Source organism: Rhinolophus hipposideros, assembly GCF_964194185.1.
Source record: "Rhinolophus hipposideros genome assembly, chromosome: 13".
Classification (NCBI taxonomy): domain Eukaryota; kingdom Metazoa; phylum Chordata; class Mammalia; order Chiroptera; family Rhinolophidae; genus Rhinolophus; species Rhinolophus hipposideros.
In genome coordinates this window covers 57,066,030-57,088,970 of record NC_138059.1, presented here as the reverse complement: position 1 = coordinate 57,088,970, position 22,941 = coordinate 57,066,030, and the positions used below count along the sequence as shown (strand labels likewise).

General features: G+C 39.1%; 1 protein-coding gene across 4 annotated transcripts in view; it reads left to right on the top strand.

Annotated features, from left to right (window-relative positions):
- The window catches only part of CA8 (carbonic anhydrase 8), a 201,842-nt gene that overhangs the window by 154,460 nt on the left and 24,441 nt on the right, over nucleotides 1-22,941 (top strand). For all 4 annotated transcript variants that reach the window (XM_081070898.1, XM_081070899.1, XM_081070897.1 and 1 more), the window contains 4 exons: nucleotides 1,021-1,116; nucleotides 12,582-12,644; nucleotides 15,237-15,285; nucleotides 16,679-16,791. In XM_081070898.1, the coding sequence (XP_080927024.1) occupies nucleotides 1,021-1,116; nucleotides 12,582-12,644; nucleotides 15,237-15,285; nucleotides 16,679-16,791 (321 nt within the window). The remainder of the gene's footprint in view (nucleotides 1-1,020; nucleotides 1,117-12,581; nucleotides 12,645-15,236; nucleotides 15,286-16,678; nucleotides 16,792-22,941) is intronic.

Below are 22,941 nucleotides of genomic sequence, written 5' to 3'. Positions count from 1 at the left end.
CCCCTAGTGTTCAGCTTTATAACCTCAGATTCTTGGACAAATTTTAGCAGTAGAAAAATCAAGTTTGTGGGAATCCTCATGACGATTTTCCATAATATTTTAATATGGGTACCAAAATGACATGGTGATTGAATTTTAGCTATGTCTCTTTGGATTAGGGCTGATTTTTAAATTAGGCAGTGTTTTAAGGTGGTAAATAATTATAACTTGATTAAAAACCATAGTGATGAAGAGAATATGCGAGGCAGAGAGTTTTCCTAGCTACGGTTATACTAAGAACCTCAGTGGCCGTTTAATTTTAACCAGGGAATTGAATTTGGCTTCTTGCAATGTTTTGTCAGCCCTGTAGGAACAAGTGCATATTCTAGATAAACTTGAAAGCTACAAAGCTTTATGAAGCTAGGAGTGAGGGAGTCTTCTGGAGCATTGTTTGTCATTCCTTCACAGATAAAAATCTTATCTCCAATGCAGGAAATGGCCTTCTTTTAGAGCTCTATATCAGCATTCATTATTTTACCATGGCTTTAAAAAGATTCAGCATTTTTTATAGGGTCCTATTTCTGGATATACTTAGAGGGTTGAAATAATTTGCCAGACTTTGAGACTGGTTTTGTCTTATCCCTGATGGAAATACTACAGATACTAATCCTTTGAACGAGTTCTAGTGTTTGTACCCAGGCCCAGAGTTTGGTTCCATTGAGATCCAGAGGGTGTGCCATTTACAAAAAGGCAACTAAATCAGTGTGAAATCTGCCAGTCCCTTTAGATGTGGTCCTGATTAGGACTAAAGCAGAACTCGAGAGGCAGCAATCTGCTAAACATTGCTTGTGTTCAGAAATAAGGAGGAAGAATTCCTACAGAGACCCTGTATTAAAGCAGTAGTCTGCTTGTGTCTATTTCTGATACTCTTGTTGCATATGATATCCTGTAAATACAATTCAGGATAGTTGATGTATCTTTGGTTTTCCAAATAGATGTACATTAAGTCACGAAGTGACCTGTCTATTTTTGCCCACCCAGCTCCATCTGATCCACTGGAATGCCACCCTGTTTGGCAGTATTGATGAGGCCGTGGGGAAGCCGCATGGAATTGCCATCATTGCTTTGTTTGTTCAGGTAAATGGTCTTCTATGACTGTTGTATTGTTCAGATGCTTATTTCTAATTTATTTTGCAGAATATATATAGTTTAGAGAGCAATATATTTTATTTTTTATTGAAATATAGTTGACATATACATTATATTTCAGCTTCATAAAATAGTCATTTGATATTTGTATACTTATAAAATGATCACCTTGATAAATCTAATATCCATCTGTCACCATACAAAGTTTTTACAATATTATTGACTATGTTCCCTGTGCTGTACATGCCTGTGATTTACTTATTTTTTAACTGGAAGATTGTACCTCTTCATCCCCTTCACTATTTCACTCATCCCCTCTGGCAACCATCAGTTTGTTCTCTGTATATGTGAGTTTGTTTCTGTTTTGTTCGTTCATTTGTTTTGTGTTTTAGATTCCTCATACATGTGAAATCATATGACATTTGTCTTTCTCTGTCTGACTTATTTCACTTAGCACAATACACTCTAGGTCCATCTATGTTGTCACCAAAGGCAATATTTCATTCTTTCTTATGGTTGAGTAATATTCTATTGTGGGTATGTGTGTGTCTATATATATCTCACATATCCTTTATCCACTCATTTATCAATAGATACTTACTTTGTTTCCATATCTTGGCTATTGTAAATAATGCTGCAGTGAACATAGAGGTGCATACCTTTTTGAATTAGTGTTTTCATTTTCTTTGGATAAATACCCAGAAGTGGAATTGTTGGATCATATGGTAGTCCTTTTTTTCTTCTTCTTTGTATTAGTTTCAGGTGTACAAAACAACATAGTGGTTAGTGGTAGTCCTATTTTTAAATTTTTGAGGACGCTCCATACTATTTTCCATAGTGGTTGCACTAATTTACAATCCCCCAACAGTGCACAACGGTTCCTTTTTCTGCACATTCTCGCCAGCACTTGTTGTCTTTTTGATACTAGCTATTCAGACAGGTGAGAGGTGATATCTCATTGTGGTTTTGATTTGCACGTTCCTGATGATTAGTGATGTTGAGCATCATTTCATGTGCCTTTTGGCCGTCCGCATGTCTTCTTTGGAAAAATGTCTATTTAGATCCTCTGCCCGTTTTTTAATCAGGTTGTTTTTTGATAGTGAGTTAAATGAGTTCTTTATATATTTTAGACATTAATACCTTGTTGGATATATTATTTGCAAATATCTTCTCCCATTCACTAGGTTGCCTTTTCCTTTTGTTGAAGGCTTCCTTCACTGGCTTCCTTCAAACTTTAATTTGATGTAGGTCCATTTGTTAATTTTGCTTTTGTTGCCCTTGTCTGAGGAGACAGATAAAAAAAAAAATAGTGCTAAGACTGTTGTCAAAGAGTTTATTGCCTATGTTTTCTTCTAGGAGTTTTATTGTTTCACATCTTACTTTTAAGTCTTTAATACATTTTGAGTTTATTTTTGTATATGGTACAAGAAAGTCATCCAGTTTCATTCTTTTGCATGTAACTCTCCAGTTTTCCCAACGCTGTTTATTGAAGAGACTCTTTTCTCCACTATGTTTTCTGCCTCTTTTGTCATAGATTAATTGACCATGTAAGTGTGGGTTTATTTCTAGGCTTGCTATTTTGTTCCATTGATCTATGTGTTTGTTTTTGTACCAGCATGATACTATTTTGATTAGTATAGCATTGTAGTATAGTTTGAAATCAGGAAGTGTGATACTTCCAGCTTTAGTCTTCTTTCTCAAGATTGCTTTGGCTGCTTGGGGTCTTTTGTGGTTCCATACAAATTTTAGGATTATTTCTCCTAGTTTTTTTTTTAAATGATGTTTTCATTTTTTAATTTAGTTGACATACAATATTATATTAGTTTCAGGAATACAGCAGAGTGATTAGACAATTACATAACTTATGAAGTGATCACCTTGATAAAACTAGTACAGTCTGACACCATACATAGTTATTATAATATTGTTGACTATATTCCTTAGGATATAATTTATATCCCCATGATTATTTTGTAACTACCAATTTGTACTTCTTAATCCCTTCATCTTTTCCACTCATCCTCCCAACCCCCTCCCATCTGGCAACCATCAAAATTGTTCTCTATAACTATGAGTCTATGTCTGTTTTGTTTGTTTGCTTGTTTTTTTTTCTTTAGATTCCACAGACCGTGTTTCCCCGAAAATAAGATCAGGTCTTATTAAGATTTGCTCCAAAAGATGCATTAGGGCTTATGTTTAGGGGATGTCATCCTGAAAAATCATGCTAGGGCTTATTTTCCAGTTAGGTCTTATTTTTGGGGAATCACGGTATAAATGAAATCATAGTGCATTTGTCTTTCTCTGTCTAACTTATTCCACTCAGCACTGTACTCTCTAGGTCCATCCATGTTATTGCAGATGGCAAGATTTCATTCTTCTTCAAGGCTAAGGAATATTCCATTGTATATATGTACCACCTCTTCATTATCCATTCATCCATTGATGGACACCCAAGTTGCCCCCATATCCTGGCTTTGTAAATAATGCTGCAATGAACATAAGGATGCACATGTCCCTTTGAAGCAGTGTTTTGGTTTCTTTAGATAAATACCCAGAAGTTAGATTATTGGGTCCTTCTTTGTCTCTTGTTATAGCCTTTGTTTTTAAATCTATTTGTCTGGTATAAGTTTTGGTTTGTTTATTTCAATTTTCATGAAATATCTTTTCCCCATCCCTTTACTTTCAGTATATCTGTGTCTTTTGATCTAAAGTGAGTCTCTTATAGACAGCATATGAGGTATGATCAAACAATATGGTGAATGTTGAAATAAGAAATATTTATTGCAGTAAAAGACACATTGCCATTAATCTCCCTTACTTTGAACACACTTATCCCATCATTCTTGCCACTTTCTGAAGCAGTTCTGGAAGTCCTCTTTTGTGAGTATCTTTAGTTGCGCTGTTGTGTCTGCCTTGATATCCTGAATCATTTTGACTTTGGGGAAGAGCAAGAAGTCACACAGTGCCAGATCCAGTGAAGAAGGTGGATGAGGACACATGTTACTGTTTTATTTGATAGAAATTGCCATATACCAGAAGCGATGTGTGACACAGAACGTTGTCATGATGGAGGATGGTTTATGGCAGACACTAAAACTTACCTCTCAACCGTAGCTCACACCCAACTGACTGCCCTGAACAAGTTGAAATTTGTCATATACTGTTACTAAAGTTTGATGCTCCACTTCCTATATTGAAGATCCCTGCCTTTTTGTTGGATGGCACTCAGCAGCAGCATTCACCATATTTTGTGATCACAACGGAAAGACTCCGTGTCACACACTGCTTCTGGTACAGCAATTTCTGTCAAATATAATCATTACAGTGTGTCCTCATCCACCTTATTCACTTGATCTGGCACCATGCCACTTCTGGCTCTCCCCAAAGTCAAAATGACTATGAAAGACAAACATTTTGAATTGATTCAGGACATAGAGACAGCCATGACAGTGCAACTAAAGACACTCACAAAAGATAACTTCCAGAACTGCTTCAGAAAGTGGCCAGAATGATGGGATAAGTGTGCTCCAAGTGAGGGGGAGTATTTTGAGGGGGATTAATGGCAATGTGTTTTTTATTGTAATAAATTTTTATTTATTTAAACATTCATCATAGTTTTTAATCACACCTTATATGCAACTGTTTTGTTTTATTTCCATTCAGCCATCCTATGGTTTTTGTTTGGAGCATTTAATCCATTACAATTAAAATTAATTTTAGTTATTGCAATTTTATTATTCATATTTTTGATCTATTTTTCTTCTTCTTAAAGAAGTCCTCTTAACATTTCTTGTAATATTGGTTTGGTGGTTATCAATTCCTTTAGCTTTTTTTTTTTTTTTTTTTTTTTGGTCTGGGAAGGTCTTTGTCTGTCCTTCCATTTTAGATGATAGCTTTGCTGGGTAGAGTAATCTTGGTTGTAGGTCCTTACTTTTCATCACTTTGAATATTTTGTGCAAATCTCTTCTACCCTGCAAAGTTTGTTGAGAAATCAGCTGACAGTCTTATGGGAGTTCCCTTGTAGGTAACTGTTTTTCTCTTGCTGTAGTTAAGATTCTCTCTTTGTCTTTAACCTTTGGCATTTTAATTATGATGTGTCTTTCTTGGTGTGGGCCTCTTTGGGTTCATCTTGTTTGGGACTCTGTGCTTCCTGGGCTTGTATGTCTATTCACCAAATTAGGGAAGTTTTCCGTCATTATTTCTTCAAATGGGTTTTCAGTTCCTTGTTTTCTTCTCTCTCTTCTCCTTTTGGTACCGCCATGATATGAATGTTGGTACACTTGATGTCCCAAAGGCCCTTTAAACTATCCTCATTTTTTGGATTCTTTTTTGCTGTTCTGATTGGGTGTTTTCTGCTACCTTATCTTCTAAATTGCTGATTCGATCCTCTACTTCTTTAATCTGCTGTTGATGGAGGCTCAGATATGGTGCCTGCCTGCATCTGCACACTGGGTGACTGGGGAGAGCTCAACAAGAAAACAATGCCTTCTGCCAGCACTTCTGTCTGGGAGAAAGCTACCCCTCCAGCCCTATCCCTGAAGCCAGAGAACTCAGTTCCTCCACATATGTATTGGGTGCTTTTGGAGCTGCTGCCTCAGTGCTGGGGCTGAGAGCAAGTGAGTTCATCAGCAAGTAAGTGCATCTGCAGGCCCTTTAAGAGGAATGCCTGGGACTGCAGTAGCCCTCTGTCTCACTCAGTCACAATAGCTGCTGGTTTTCACAGTCAGAAGTTATTGGTTCTTCTCTTCCTAACACTGGAACCCTGGCTTGGGGAGCCTGGTTTGGGGCTTGGACCTCTTGCTCCTCTGGGAGGACCTCCACAGCCCTATTCTGAGTCTCTGCCCCACTGACCAGTCTTGAGGTGGCTTTTTCTATATATCCTTATTTGTAGGACTTCTGTTCAGGTAGACTTTAGGCAATTTTCAATGATGGTTGTTATGTAGTTGTGTTATTGACTAGAGACTCTCTTTTTAACTCTTCTTGTAAATCCAGTTTAGTGGTGATGAACTCCTTTAGATTTTGCTTGTCTGGGAAACACTTTATCTCATTCAATTCTGAATGATAACCTTGCCGAGTAGAGTAGTCTAGGAAGGCTTTTTATTTTTTATTTTTATTTATTTACTTTTTTTTTTTTTTTTAGCACTTTGAGTATATCATGACATTCCCTTCTGGTTTGCAGTTTCTCGTGAAAAATCAGCTGATAGTCTTATGGGGGTTCCGTAGTATGCAACTAGTTGCTTTTCTCTTGATGCTTTTAAGATTCTCTCTTTATCTTTAATTTTTGACACTTTAATTATAAAGTATCTTGGTGTGGACCTCTTTGTGTTCATTTTGTTTGGAACTCTCTGTGTTCCTGGACCTGGATGCCTGTTTCCTTCTCCTGATTAGAGAAGTTTTTAGATATTTTTTATTCAAGTAAGTTTTTTGCCCATTTCTCTCTCCCTTCTCCTTCTGGGGCCCCTAGAATGCTATGTTAGTATGGTCGATGTTGTCCCAGAGATCCCTTAAACTCTCCTCATTAAAAAAAAACTTTAAAAAAAATTGTGCTGTCCAGCTTGAGTGATTTCCATGGCTCTCTCTTCCAGATTGCTGATCCATTCTACTGTATCAGCTCTCTTCTGTTGATTCCTTGTGTAGCTTCCTAGTGTAGTCATTGTATTCTTTAGCTCTGATTCGTACTTTCTTAATATTTCTGTGTCTTTGTTGAAGTCCTCACTGTGTTCATCCATTCTTCTCTGATTACAGTGAGCTTCTTTATTACTATTACTTTGAACTGTTTATGAGATAGTTTGCTTAACTCCATTTTGTGTAGTTCTTTTTCTGAGGTTTCATGTTGTTCTTTCATTTGGAATGTATTCCTTTGTCTATTCATTTTGCCTAATTCTCTGTGTTTGTGTGTATTGGGCAGATCATCTATGTTTCCTGGTCTTAAAGATGTGGCCTTATGTGGGAGATGTCCTGTGGGGCTCAGCATTACAGTCCCCTTCTGGCCACCAGAGCCAGGTGCTCCAGGGGTGTCACTTGTGTGGGCTTCATGTGTCTTTCTGTTGTGGCAGGGCCACATCTTCTACAAGTACACTGCAGTAGGATTGTCATCCATCCCACTGCGAGGTCTGGCTGAGTCATAGGGGCCAGCAGGACTCACAGAGGGCTGTGTCCACTGGCTCCAGCAGGCTAGCCAGAAGATTCTAAAATGGCACCCACTGGCTCTGTGGTCAGCATTGCAGCCACTGGCTGAGGTGTGGTTTCCCTTAGTGGGACCGTATTTCTGCCTTCCCTACCTTTCTCAGTGCTGTCCGTTTTTGTGGAGACTCTGTTCATTCAGTTTCCAGGTCCCCTTCAAAAGGACTTGTTCCCTATGTTGTAGATTTGTTGTGGTTTGGGGAGGAAGTGAGCTTAGGGTCTTCCTACATTATGATCTTTAACCAGAACCTAGAATATTTTTTGTTCTCTCTTAGAGGTGACATTAAACACATGTACAGAGAACACTGATTATTTAAAAGTAGAAAACTCAATCTTGAGAGAGCAGCCTTATTCATTGGTAGAAATTGATTCATTTACTTATTAGAAATTTTCTTCAGAGTGGCATTCAGGGTCTTTGGAGAAATGATTTAGAAATGAAATCAGAGATGAAAGCAGAGTTCATTTTATTAATAAAAAAGACTTTCAGAAATGTTTTTGGACTTTGGCTTACTGAAAAAGCTAAGAAAAATCAATAACATAATCATGTAGTAGATTCTTTTAGTTCTTTGTTAGTAATAATTTTTTACTCCAAGATGATTTGAAGTGCCTTATAGAAAGCATTGATAAAATAAGACTGGCAAAGACCTTGGTAGATACAGTCAATAGTCAAGGTTTAGATTTGAGCTCTCTGGTAAGCAAAGAATGTTATGTAAATTTAGTGAAATGTACAAAAGCAAATCACATGCTTTCAAAGGTAAAACTTTAACCTAGTTCCTAAGATGAATCTCTTAAACTTTGTCATATCATCTGCTTGATGTGATAAACAATTTACAGGTAAAAGAGATCCTGGAAATTTTAGACTTTCCTCTCCCTTATCTTACAGAAGAAAAACCAATGGCCAGAGAGGAAAAGTCATTGTTTATAGTGACACAGCGATTTTGTGTCACCAGTCAGTACCAGAAACTGTTCTTCCATTCTGTGTGGTTCCAGGCTGCCTTTCAGATAATCTGGGAGTAGAGCAGTAATGTTAGCATAGTGGTCTTTAGTAACTTAATATTCCAAAGAGAGTTGGGTAACAGGTCTTTTGAAACTTGCCTTTTTTTTGTGTGCCGTATATTTCAATATCATTTATTACAAAAATTTTCTATTAGAGATATCTCTAAGATATTTCTTTGTTGATATTTGAATATAGTCATTCAATTTTAGCCTTTTAACATTTTAAAATCAGTTTCTTGAAAGTATGGCACATGTCATAGAATTTAAGAACAAATCCTTACATTTTTTAAATGAATCCTCTTCTTACAAGTTATTTTATGGCTTTTTCACAGGCAGGGCCCTCTATTCCTTCTATTTTACCACTGCATTGTATAAATAAAATGGAATCACAAAATACTGATAAAAATGTTTTAAATTATACAAATATATTTTGATAATCTCTAATACATTGAAGTAATAACTGTTAAAGTCCATTTTTTGTAACCTGAAAAAATTAATAAAGCATCTTAAATTTGAGAAGTTGAGGCAGCAGAAGTAGAAGACAATGTCTCATTACTAAAAAACAAGAATAAAAAATAATGAAATGAAATAAAAATAAGAATATAAAAAACCAAATAGTCATATGTAGAAGGGAAGGGAAAAATGTTAGTTTCATCTTTGGAATTGGTACTCAATAAATATTTGTGAATAGAATTAAATATGATAACTTACTATTTTCACTTAGCTGATTCTTTGCATGTACCAGGTGATGGGGAGTATTAGAGCACTGTATTAAAAGCAAAGACTTTCGGAACTAGCATCGGTATCTCCAGGAGCAAGCTCCTTGTTGGAGGCAAGGGGAAGCTCGAGAGAATGCACACTTGTTCTAAGTTTCCATAAGTTTGCCTTGAGGGAAAATTCAGGTTCTCTATGTGAAAATGCCTTTTGGGAGAGACTAAAACTACAGAAACTAGGAGAGCAGAATTTCGTGAAGGGAAGAATGTGTGATCAGGTATGTCAGCCGAAGCAGAGAGGAGAGGGACTGAAGCCCATAGGGTGTCTTGCGCTTCGGTGAAGGGAGTGAATGGGAGGTGAGGGATCGGAAGCAGTGAGTGTAGACTTCCCTTTTAAGAAGCCTGACTCCAGAAAAGAAAGGTGGAAGGGGTAATAACTAGTGATTTACAGCACAATCCTATTTGTTTCATTTTGAGATCTGAATTCTGCCTGTGTTTTTATTCTGAGCAAACAGAACTAGTGCAGACATAGAGTTCAAAAATACCAGCAAGAAAGGGGATAGTGGACGTAGCAAAGTCCTGAGGATGGCAGGAGGACACTGGATGGAGACCTTATGTGGACGCACTAAACTTGGACAGGAGGGGACCCACCCTTTCTTCAAAATAGAGGGTCATGAGAAAAGGGTGAGTACAAATGGGATGAATTTGTAGGTGAAGGCAGGAAAATAGGGGAGCTCATGCGTGATGACCTTTATTATTTCTGAGAATACAAAGCAAAGTCATTTATAGAGCAAAGGAAGCGTAGGTTTGGGAAAGATTTTGAAATAGCCCAGGAGAGGAGTGATACAGTAGCCTTGATAGTCAGTGTGGGAGACCCACTTGAGGTTGGATATTTCACGTTGTACAGGACAGTGGCTTGTGGATTGTTGTCTAACCAGGTAGAGTAGTGGAGAATTCTAGCAAATTGTTACATTGATCCATTGCTCAGCAATGACTTAGGAGGACAAAGGGATTAGAGAATCGAGAGTGGTTGAAGAGATGTCATTCAGGGCAGGCAGGAAGGGAACGAGACAAAGCCAGAAGCTCCCGAGAGCCTTGGCTCCTTGTCATCCACTAATGGGAAGAGAGAGAAAAGAGGAGAGCTGGATGGGTGAGAAGTTTTCAGAAAACAAATACAGGGTGTGTTCTCAAGATTGATTTGCTGAGTAGTATGGGGCTGAAAGCCATGGACCAAGGGGTAAAGAGATAGGACAGGGAGGGGACAGGTCACCCACGTGGATGTTGAAGTTCTCCAGAGTGATGGGAAGAAGTGATCGCTGTGAGGGAGTGACCAGTGGGACAGTAAATGGCAAGGAGAGCATGATAGCTTCAGTGGAGGACGGTCCACTCAGTGGACAGCCTTATGCATGTGGGTCAGAGTACCCGTCTGAAGGTCACAGCAGGGCACTGATGACCACAGCTTCCCATTCTATGTGATGGAGACTGCACAGTGTCCACTCGAGGCCTGGGAGAGCGGTGGCCATGGCAGACCTGGGGGTTCACACAGACCGGGAAGTGGTGGGAGAGCTTGTCAAAGATGCCCAGTCATCCTGTTCCAGAGGGGACAGTTGAAAATGAGGAGAGGTTAGAGTTCAAAGTGGAAAAATACAGGGCCATGGAGGGCTGAGATTCTAGGAGATGAACTGACCAGATGGTTTGCATAGTGGGTGGTGGTGAAAGTTGGCAAAGGCGAGAGGTAAGAAGTTAATTGGTCTCACGGTTCTTGATGTACTCTTGGCACCAGGTTGTTTTGTCACCTCAACGGCTGTAGGATTTTAGGGGTTGAGGTATGCAGAGTATTATCTATACTAGCCTTTTGGTGGTTGTAACCTCTGCAGACAAAAATTTGGCAAAGGAGGAAAGGAAAGAGATGGAGTAATGGCTGCAGTCTGTGGCTGGATATAAGGCTTTGCCAAAAAGTAAAGAATCTTTATAGCTAGACGGAGTTAGTGATGGTTATTAGGGGCATGTAAACACTGTATTGATGCTGGATGGCATTGTGAGTGAGAGTAATATGGGTAATCTTGATTGAATTATGATGCATAGTGCCCTGTTCGAAGGTCTTTGTTTGATTTAGTCTTCTCTTCAACCCTGTCACTTTCATCCTCCCCACTGTATAGATGAGGCATAGAGGTTAAGAAACTTGCTCAAGGCTAAGAAGTGAGTCAGAATCAGAACCCAGGCATCCAATGCAAATGACCTTGCTCCTGAATCATGACTTTGTGCGTCCTTACACCATTCAGATGTGGCCTTTTCAAAAAGTTATAATCTGACAGGAGGTGCACAAAATGAAAACAGATCCCAACCCTAGGCATAGGCATCTTAATGGTACATCATTGTTAAACCAGAAAGCAAAGCAAGTCCATTTCCCCCAAGATCCAGTGAAAGCTTCTGCCTAAAGGTCCAGGCTGTTGCACTCATGAATACATTTGCCTTAGGTATTTTTTCTTTAATTCAGGGAATTCTTTCCCCTGTGTTTAGAGCTTATTGCAGGAATTGCAAACACTTGGATAATAGTTAAAGTCTTGATTATTCTGAACCGATTGGCCTTAGATTATGTAAGTTTCTTGTCTGTTTTCTTTCCTCTTTCATGCCCTTTCACCTAGCATGTTTCACAATTGGTTCACGTGGAGAGAAACAGAATGTGAAAATGTTGACAGCTCTTCTAGCTCCTTATAGGTCATTCTCTAAAAATTTATGTGTGGAAGAGGAAAAAATGAACAATAAAATGGTTGTTTATCTGAGGTTATAAATTGTCCCTGCTACAACTGTCCTCCATTAGCATGGACCATTAAAACTTGGTTGAAAAGTGGAAATCAGATTGCACTTATCCTTTGCATACCCAACACTAATAAAAAATAAAGAATACTTTTGTAAGATTCTTTTTTACAGTCTCAAATTCTTTGCAGTATTTTATACACTAAAAATATGTAATGATATATAAGGTTTTAAAATAGAAAACCATGAACAGCATATTCTTATTATTTGAGAATAAAAAGGTGATTATAGAATTATGTCCAGTGGTAATCAAGACATATCCTGATTTTGGTGACTTTAACCTATGAAATCACATACCCACTTTCCTGAGTTAATAAAAAAAAATTTTCAACATTGATAAAATCTCTAATAACAATCTAGAGATGCTAGAAGCAAAAAATGGAAGAGTTTGGGCATGCAATGAGTAATTTGGTTCAGAAATATCCTTGAGACTTTTATATCGCAGTATTACCTGCTTTGCTCTATGAGCATGTGTAGCACAGTGTGTGATGCTTTATACTCAGGATGATGAATTTAGAATGGATTCTTGGAAACATCCAAGAACATCTCCAATATTTGACTGTGCTAAGCTTCTGTTTAACTACCTTCAGTAGACGTTGACCTGATTATTAATGAAAAGGTCATTTAATCATTCCCCAAACAGGACATTCAGGTGGACCTGAGCCTCACTTCTATTAGTTATTTTAAGTTAAAGCTAAGAACGTAACAATTTCGTAGTTATGGCTTATGCTTTATATATTTCAGATAGGAAAAGAACATGTAGGCCTGAAGGCTGTGACTGAAATCCTCCAGGACATTCAGTACAAGGTAAGTAAGTCATCATTTAAAAGAAAATAAAAACACTGGTTGTGTAAGAGTTCCCCAAGGCCACCCTCAGGCTCGATGATTCACTAAAAGGACTCCCAGAAAAGCTATTATTCTCATGGTTGTGGTTACAGCAGAAGGACACAGAGGAAATATCAGCATAGTGAAAAGGCTCAGGAGAAGAGTCCGGGAGAAACCAGGCCCAGCTTCCCGGTGTCCCCTCCCAGTGGAGTTGTGGGGAGACGCACCTAATTCTCCCAGCAATGGTGTGTAACAATACATGCACATTGTCACCAACCAGAGATGCTTACCTGAGCCTTGGAGTCCAGGGATTTTATTCGGGGTCAGTCATGCGAGCATGCAGTGCCTGTGTGACTGACCTCAGCTGCTCTGACCCCAGCCCTCCACGCCCACCCTCAGCAAATCCAGCAAGCACCATAAATCACTTACTAGAATCGATTTATCTCTTCAAGCTGGTACAGCATGGCCCAAGGCCTCCCGCACGCAAAACACTCTGTAAAGTAGAATATTCCAAGGGCTCAGAGATTATCACCCAGGAGCCAGTCAAATGCCAGTCTTGAAGACAATCCTTTTTTTGAAATGTGAGGATTTGAGCAACCCACGCCTGCTGAGTTAACCCTTTCCACCCATTAGTTAGAGGAAAGTTGTGTAAATGAAACACATAAAAATTGTGGCAACCATACTTCAAAGTATTTATGTTAAGAACAAAAAGACAAGTACACATAAGCCATAAGATAGTACAGCGCAGAGAAGGTGATGCACGTTTATTTGACCCCTTAGTCAGCCTGGTGTTGCTAGGAAGTCAAGTTGTGCTATGAACAACAGTCTGTTTTACACTTACATTGAGTGAGTGCCATCTGAGTGGCCTTGGAGAGGAGTGGTTAATCCTGTATGGCTGATGGGTGTGAGCACACGGACCCAGAGACCCAAAGCCAATTCTAAAATCAGTCTGGGAATGAAATCTGATTAGCTCTATGCTAGCACAAACCCAGGGCATCCTGAACCGGGCAAGAAGCTTGTCATGCGGGCTCTCTGGTCCCGCTCCCCACACAGGAACAGGACATGGTGAGGCCAAAAAGGAACACCCACGGAGCCATAGATAGGCGAGTCATACCACTATATTCTCGCTGCGGCTGGGTTGGAGACACAGAAGCAAACATCCTCCAGTACCCCAACAAAGGGTCTTCCTGCACCCCAGTCTCCCTGGCGTCTGGGCGAGTCATAGGAAATAGGATCCACTCGATGTGCAATCCGCCGGCCGCTTTTCTGCCTGCAACCAACCAACAACCAACCAACCCAGTCACCGCAATTATATCAGTGGCTAATTGGCTCACTGGGTACAGCTGATGGCCAACCAGCCACAGCTGATGGCCATCTACTACTCAAGCCAGCACCTTTCCACGTGAGGCCGAGAGCCTGGATACCGCTCTCTGGGGCTCTGTCCCCATAAAACTCTGCCAAAGATCTCCTGAGCTAGCTCAGAATGAGTCCAGCTAGCAAGGGAAAACACACACCAGTCAAAGAGGTGGTAGAAACGGTGTGAAGACACATTTTGACTGATATTCGTCCAATAGAAATGGGTCGAGAAATTTTCCTTTATATCTTCAGCTAAATGATGTCAGTCATTGTGGAATACAGGAGAATGGAAGGCAAGTAAGCTGGATGCTTGAATATGTCAAATAGTCTCTAGAAGTAAGGATGAGATGTAGAGATTATGCATTAATGTTCCCTGTTATGTCTGCATTCACAGAGTAATCTTATAAGAGATACCCAACTACTGTGACAGATTTGTCTGCCTCAAAGGCCGGAGCAATTTAAATGGCACTATTTAAAATAGGGATCATAAATGTGAATTATTGAATAAGGGCACACATATTTTTCTTGAAAATTAAATCTAGCTTTGATAAAAGTTGATTGAAATTAAATACTTTCATCTGAGTGTCAGGTTTTCCTCTCTGGAGAAGGAGAGTATCTAGCATGGACCTTAGACCTGAGTTACCAAATTCAAAAGGATAAAACGAGAACCTGGGAGGCAGGTTGTATGCCAAGAAGGTTAGGGGCTGAGATCAAAGTACTAGGAGGAACGTCATTTCAAAAGAATTCCCTGAGCCAGGGTTCGGGCACTTTACACCAAGACTCAAGTCTCTGGTCTGGACATGCTAGGAGCAGGAAAAGTAGCAGACAGACACTAGGTAGCCAGTTGTAAGTTTCATACAAGGAATTATGGGAACACTGAACTGTGGTAGCAAAGAAAATAGCCACAGGCTCAGAGCAGGATTATCTTGTGGAACTAGTCAGTGTTGCTCCCATGAGAAGACAGAACGAGACACTCACAGATCGATAGGGTCTGATGATGTCATTCAGAAAAAGCATCCACTTGGATTTTAGTGCTAATAATTTTTTTAATTAAAATTTATTGGGGTGACAGTGGTCAACAAAACTACATAGGTTTCAAGTGTATGATTCTATAATACATCATCTGTATACTGCATTATGTGTTCACCACCAAGAATACATTTTTATTCTAAAATTAAGAAATTTTATGTTACCATGGGGTAATTTTTTCTTTTTTAGGGGAAGTCCAAAACCATACCCTGCTTTAATCCTAACACTTTATTACCAGGTAAGTGTGCATCCGATTGAGTAAGATACATTTTCAATGTGGACATGAGTGCACTGTTTGCCTCAGAACATATATATATATATATATATATATATATATATATATATATATAACTATATATTATTAGTTTATAAAGTTTCTTTACAATATATGTATTCTCTGTAGTAGGTACCCCTCTTCGTGCTCTAAACATGGAATAAACCTTTTGAAATAATGAACATTTTGCCACTAGTCCCATTAATCCATGAAGAATTTCCTTTAGATTTTCATTTGTAAAAATTGCTACCTCTATGTAAGCACCAGCATAGTAACAGAAATACGTCTAAAATTGATGAGTGAGGTTTTTATTAATCTCTAAAATGAAATAAACTTTATGTCTCATTTTGTAAGGTAACCTCTTTGCAATGGCACTTAGCTGTTATTCTAATTATTTAGGGCTCACCGAACAGGTAAGAATTATGTATAAAATACTCAACATATAATTTGTAGTTAAAGGTTATCTTGTACAAACTTTGGTCTTCATATATCTCTGCCTAAATTATGTGAAATTTCTTAGTGTTTCCAACAAAACCAAATAGGTTGGTACTTTGTATCCTCTTAGTTTCTATATTTAACTGCTCTACAACAAACCAGTTTTTGTCATATGTTGAACATTTATCCATCTTATTTAATCGTGAGTTCCTCTAATGAAGAGCTAAAAGATTTCATAGGAATGATTTCTTTTATCCGATCATAATATGCTTTTAATATTTTGCTGTTGGACCAGCCATACACAGGTAGTTTGAACAGAATGGTTAAGAACATTGACTTTGAACCCAAATGCTTTGGTTTAAATCCTGGCTCTGCCAGTTTCTAGCCCAGTGGCCTTAGGCAAATTATGTAACCCTCTGTGATTCAGTGTCGTTGTCTGAAAAATGGGGCTCCTAACAAGACATATCTCATTGGTTTGTTGTAACGGTTCAGTGAGGTTATAAAAAATGAGTTAATAAAAAATGTTTAGAACAGTACTTCACATGTAATAAGCTTTCGATAAATATTAGGCATATTAGTCAAGTAAATCTTCCAATACAATTTAAAAATACATGGACACACTTCCCCTAAAGTGACTTGATATACATATATCAAGTTTATAGAGCCAGATATGGACATGCATAATAACCTATTGATAGAAATCATTATAAATAATAAAAAGAGGATTCATAATGTTGTCCATTGATTGTTTTCTCTATGATGATTAGTTTAAGAATACATATGTGAGGCTCTAGTTTAAAAAATGACATCAGTCTGGGAAGTGTTATTTTGGACAGTTTGTAATTTTGAAAATTATTGCTGGAGTCTTCATAATTATTATTAATTAACTTGCCTTCTTGTGACATGTCCACGGCTTGCACAGATCCTCTGCTGCGTGACTATTGGGTGTATGAAGGCTCTCTTACTATTCCACCTTGCAGTGAAGGTGTTACCTGGATATTATTCCGATACCCTCTTACTATATCCCAGCTACAGGTGAGTGTGGTACTTTAACTCTTTTAGAATGAAGTTCTCAGTTAAAGGTTAAATTCTGTTTCTGTAAAAGGGAAATGTCTGTTTTATGTTTCAGCTTTCTTTAGATCAGTCACATCTTTGCAGATGAAAGTTAAATGTCTCGAACTAGTGAAAGCAATTGAAAGGTCAAGGAAGAACAGAACCCAGCTATCATTTATATCTGTGTTTTAAAAGTCTGTTTTTACAGAGTAAATAGAAGTCACTGAAATAGTCAAACTGTCAATTCATCTAGTTATTCCCTTGTATGGTTTTCCCAAGCACGGAGAGGAAGAAGGTCTTAGAAGTAAAGTGAGATGCTACTTATTTCCAGTTAAGTCACACATGGGCTTTGTAATATTTCTTTCTTGGCTTGCACAGGAAAATTGTGTATGAAGAAGGGTGAGGGAATTAGAAAGAATACCTTGGAAAGTTCTGGATTGTTCTGTAGCCTCACTTTTTGTCACCTACCTCCCACCTTGGGCTCTGGATAGGTGCTTTAAATGCTGATGCACAGTGTATGGGGGCACCGAGGTAGATCGTCCCTGGGGTGTTACCTGGTGAAACATGAGGCAACATAACAATAATGCATTTAAACAATGATTTTCATATTATTACTTTCTATGTCTCTTATCCCTCAGGGCCTGAGGGATGTATTCTGGAAGGTTTTAATTTTTCTTCATGATCTACCTCAAAAAGCTGGAGCAGTAAATAAACCAGTTTCCTATAGTATTATAACTTTTTACAAACTCTTACCATATCCCTTATCATTTTATAAGAAGTTCACATTTCCTAATTACTCAGTAAATCCTCCTTTTGCTTATCCTTAAATCTTTAAAATCCCTTCTTCAACCTTTAAGAATTTCTTCTAACTCTTCTGTTTCTAAAGATTAATTTTAAAAGTTCCTCATTCAGCGTCTCCATCCTTTCATTATTTTATAAACTTTGACTATACCACCTTTGGACCTTTCTATTTTTAATATGACAATTCCTAATTCCTTTATTAATTCATTCATTTATTTGTTCTTACAAGAAACTATTCCTGAGTGCCAACCAGGCACAGAGGATACAGAGATTAAAACACAGTCTTCACCCTTAAAAGTTCACCAGAGGGTTGGGAGGTAGACGATCACACAGGTAATTGGGATCAGTAAGGTGGTTTGGAAACATATAGGAAAGAAACCCAACCCAGACTGGGAGGTCCGGCACTCACTCCTGAAAAATATCAGGGGTCAGTCTGATGCAGGAGAGGGAAGAAATAAGAAATCTGAGTCTAACATTAAGAACAGAAGATTGGACTAATGATATATAGGTTGGGATTTAGCAAAGATGGTAACTGCTGTCACAGATACGTGTAAACCTCAAAATTTTAGTGATCTGTCACAGTAAAAATTTATTTCTTACATAAAATCCAACAGATGTGTTTTTGATTCACAGTGAAGGCTTTTCTCTGTGCAGTCGTTCAGGAGATCAGGTTGAAAGACTCTCTGCCATCTTTAGTGCCTCATTTCCAAGGTTGCCCTGGGTGTGGGCAGGGGACCAGCAGGAAGGTGAAGAGCTTGGGAGATCTCGGGGAAGTTTTTTAAAGGGCCACTCCTAGAAACGGTGAACCCACTTATGCTTACTGTCTGTTGGCTAGAACTGAATCACATGGCCACACCTGATCGCAGGGGAGGCTGGTAAGTGCATTCTAGCTTCATGTCCAAGAGAAAGAAGAAATGGATTCGAGAATCAGATCAGCTCAAGTTGAGGAGGAAAGTCAGCCCAGCTGAGTGCAAAACCTTATTGCAGGTAGAGGAGATGGCACCACACAGGAACTAAGGAATTGCCCGAGGGCCTGAGGACAGCTGAGGGCGTGGTGTCCTGGGATCCAGGACTGGAGAGAGTATTTCTGAGATGTGGAGAAGGGAGGTTAATAGTAACAAATGCTACAGAGAATATAAACAGGGCGACTGCTGCTCACTCCATTGGCAATAAGCAAACCCTCTAAAAATATGCCCAGCTGTCACTTCTCAGTTCATACCCTTCACTCTTGTTTCCTTGGCCATGTGCAAACGCTGCTTGATGCTGATGTTAGCACTTCTCCGTGGCTTGGCTGTGGCTCCCCTTCTCCATTACCATTCCCCCACCATCCCTTCCATCATGCTGCTTCTCGTTGCTCCAGGTAAACTCCCTGACCCATCCAACCAGTTGTTCTCGAGGCTCCTATCATGGAGAAAGCCTTTCTTTCTTTTCAGAGTTGCCTCATCATTGTAAGCAAGGTGCATGAACTGGAACTATAATTGCCAAATAGGCAATTGTTAACTGAAGCGAGATGTTTTCATAGAATGTTGAGCTGTAAATAGAACACCAAGGATAAATACAGACCAAAGACTATCTTTCAAGAAGTTTCATGGGAAAAGCAAGGAGAGACAATGTGGAAAACAACAGAAGCTTTGTAGGCACAGTGGGAGGAGCCAGAGAATGGAACAGTCAATGCTATTATTCTCAGGTTTCAGATGAGGAGACTGAAGCTTATGGAGATTAGGGAACCTTTGCCTGGGCCACACAGGTAGTAAGAGTAGATTTGGGACCCAGCTCAGTTCTCTGTGATCTCAGTGCTGCGTGTGTAATCACTGCCCCTTTTCCACTCTTGCCCTTTTCAACATTACAATTCCTTTGAGACCCTCTTTTTGTGAGAGACCTTGTCAGGAAAATCTCAATAGTATTAGAGAAGCTTTCTACCTCCATCCGTATGTTTTGTGCCCCCAGTTGGAGGGGTTTGGTTTCTTTCAGTCAATTAGAAACACAAAATAAGACCTTCAGAGGCTGAGGACCAACATACAGATTTAGGAATCATCGGCATAAAAGGAGGAGCTGAATGACAGAAACAGATGAGATGCCCAAGAAAAGGGTATGGACAAAGAAGAGCAGAGTCGAGAAAATGGGAGAAGACACCATGCTGGGACATGTTCCTGAGGGTAACCTTTTTTTGATAAGAAAGCTCTTCTAAGCTGGTAGGGTCCCATGGACCTTAGTACTCTCTATGTGCCATCTGGTTACTCCAGGTCCCTTCTCCAGCTGATGTCATATTTCCAAAGCAGGCAGGAATTGTGGGATTAACAGGTGTGTGTGTGTGTGTGTGTGTGTGTGTGTGTGTGTGTCTTTGTGTGTGTGTGGAGGCCTTGCTTGCTGTTGGCTGCCCTGTGCTTGCTGTCAGACTGGAAGAGATTGCAGCCTGAGCTGTCGGAGCTGGGCTGATGCAGTTGCTATTATTCTGTGAATGACACATGTAAAAGATCAAACATCCCTCTGCATTGATTGTACTTTCCCTACAATTGGATTCTAGGACAGTGATACACATTTCCTTATTGTTGCTTCAGGTAGCACAAAAGCTTACATGGCTTAATTTCAAAGCACTGAGGCTTAATGCACAGTGTGTTTTGTGATACTGGGATGTACTCACCAGCCTTTATATGTCATTGACACTATTAATACAAGCAACTTATTGATATAAGAAGGTAATATATGTCATCGTTCTACCTTCCTTTTCTTTATCCTTGTCATAGGCTGATGTTAACATGTGGAATTGCTCTTTTGAGATTGATCTGGATAATTTAATCACTAGTTCATACACTGCTTCATTTTGTAATTGAAATCTAATGTTTTCCAGGCACCATAGTAGGCACTGAAAGTGGAGGTCCAATAGGGTGTGGCCCTTCCTCTAGGAATTCATCACCTAGGGGGAAAGCCGAAGATTCACACTTAAAAAACAGTCATTTCATGTGCTCAGTGCCATGGGATAGCATGAACATGGCCTTGTGGTATCAAACAGGAAAGGTGCCTGCATGAGATGTAGCCTGGTGGACCTTTCTCAAACCAGGTGAAGGGATGTGGCATGGGTGTTGGTGGGCACTGCCAATAGGGGAGAAGTGCGTGCACAGGCTTGGAGGCAAGAGAAAACACAGTGCCTCTAAAAATGCACACTGTAGTGCAAAGGGCCAGTGACATGAGATGAGGTTCAGGAGGGGAGCATGGGCCCGACCTCCATCACAGAGCACGATAATAACCACAATAATTTCTATTTTTTGAAACTCCATTAGGATTAGCCTTGTTGGGCCACAAAAAAGAAAATTCTCGGTTTTACTTAGAATTCTCTTTCAAGAATTCCCTGCTCGCATGGTATTGGGAACGTTAGTGTGGAGCTGTGTTGTGAATGTTACCTGATGTCCCATAAACATGAGATACAATATTTTACTACCATGCTGACCAGTATGTGATGCTACAATTCAGAGACAAATCATTGTGCCTTTGGGTCTCGCTGGCTACAGAGAAATCCTTGCTTTGTGTTGTCCCTCCAAGTAAGGCCAGTGACAAAGTCTAACTCACCAAGTCATCCTCCTCGATTATTGGCCAGGTTTTCTGAAAGGGGATGTGTGTTGGAAGGAATAATCTCAACTACTCTGGAAATAGATGATTTTCCAATGAGCTGTAGCTTTTTAAGAAAAAAGATTTAGGTGCTAATAGCACAAAGCGCTGTTACAGCATCTGTTCAGAGGGCAGCAATGTTAAAACGTACACACACACACACACACACACACACACACACACAAACACACTCACACACAGACACTCAGACACATGCATATATTATATATTAAAATATAATTAGGTGTGATTTAGAAAAACATTATCATCTTAAGAGACTATAAGTCAGTCTGCCCTTGACTTGCATGTTTCACTGTTGCTGCTCTTATAATTTCAGAGAAAGCAAAGCAAACGTAGGAAAGGTTCAGAGAGGGCAGTAAAAATGAGAGGAACCAAAGGGAGAGGATGTGATTCTAAAATCTAAACCATGAAAAATTGCAAAGTCTCATATTATCGCACTTAACGAAAAGCAGAGAAAGATGGAGATACAGAGACAGCGAATGAGAATTGACATGCAAAATAAAAGGAACAGCAAATGGTAGGTGGAATCTATGCAGCTGATTATATTGAGAAATATAAAACTACTATTCGGCGGTAAGAAAAGATGATATAGGAACACTTGTGACAATACGGATGGATCTTGAGAGTAAATGCTAAGTAAAATAAGTCAGACAGAAAAAGCAGAGAACCCTATGATTTCACTAATATGTGGTATATAAACCAAAAACAACAAAAGAACAAGACAAACAAATGAGAAACAAAAACTCATAGACACAGACAATAGTTTAGTGGTTACCAGAGGGTAAGGGGGGTGGGAGACAAGGGTAAGGGGGATCAAATATATGGTGATGGAAGGAGAACTGACTCTGGGTGGTGAACACACAATGGGATTTATAGATGATGTAATACAGAATTGTACACCTGAAATCATGTAATTTCATTAACAATTGTCTCCCCAATAAATTAAAAAAAAAAAAAAAGAAAAAAACCTGTATTGAAGAAAAATGTTTCCTCTTATGTCATAGGGTTAACATGTATGTGATTAAGCTGCTGGGTATTATTATGGAAACAACTGGTATCTTGAATAATAATGTTCCATAGAATAACGATGTGTCTGCACTAGCACATAAAGAAAAAGTTCTCAGTCTTACTGCTCTCCTCTGAAATGCACAGCAGCTTGATTCAAGGAGGAGTGGTTTTCTGCTTAAGTGTAGTGCTCACGATTAAACCTGTAGTGGAACATTTATATCTTCCTGAATACTAAGAATTCCAGATTACGGAACTGGAAGCCTTGCATTTTTCATATTATTCTTGGTTTAGCATACCATGTGCTGGGGGAAACACACACACACAATTGGATGGATTTGAATGAGTGTAATTTTCTTTTTTTAATGATCAATAAGCATTGCATAAGATGAACAGTGGTCTAAGCATTAGGAAGCCAAAATGAAAACAGTGTTTTTTCAGTTATATTGTTATGTTTGGAAATGAGATTCCAAGAACATAATCATTCATCAAATCTGACAATAGAAATTGTAAGACCCATTCTGACTTCACAGAGACATTAAAATGTGAACAACACTCAGCATGATAAGATGTGGTGTTTTGATACAATGGCATATGTCTGAGTTGTGTGCACACACACACGCACGGAGACGGATCGATCGTTAAGTTTTACTCTCCTTTTCCTGCTTCCTCCTCTGCCCTTTCCCCCTTACTAATCTATTT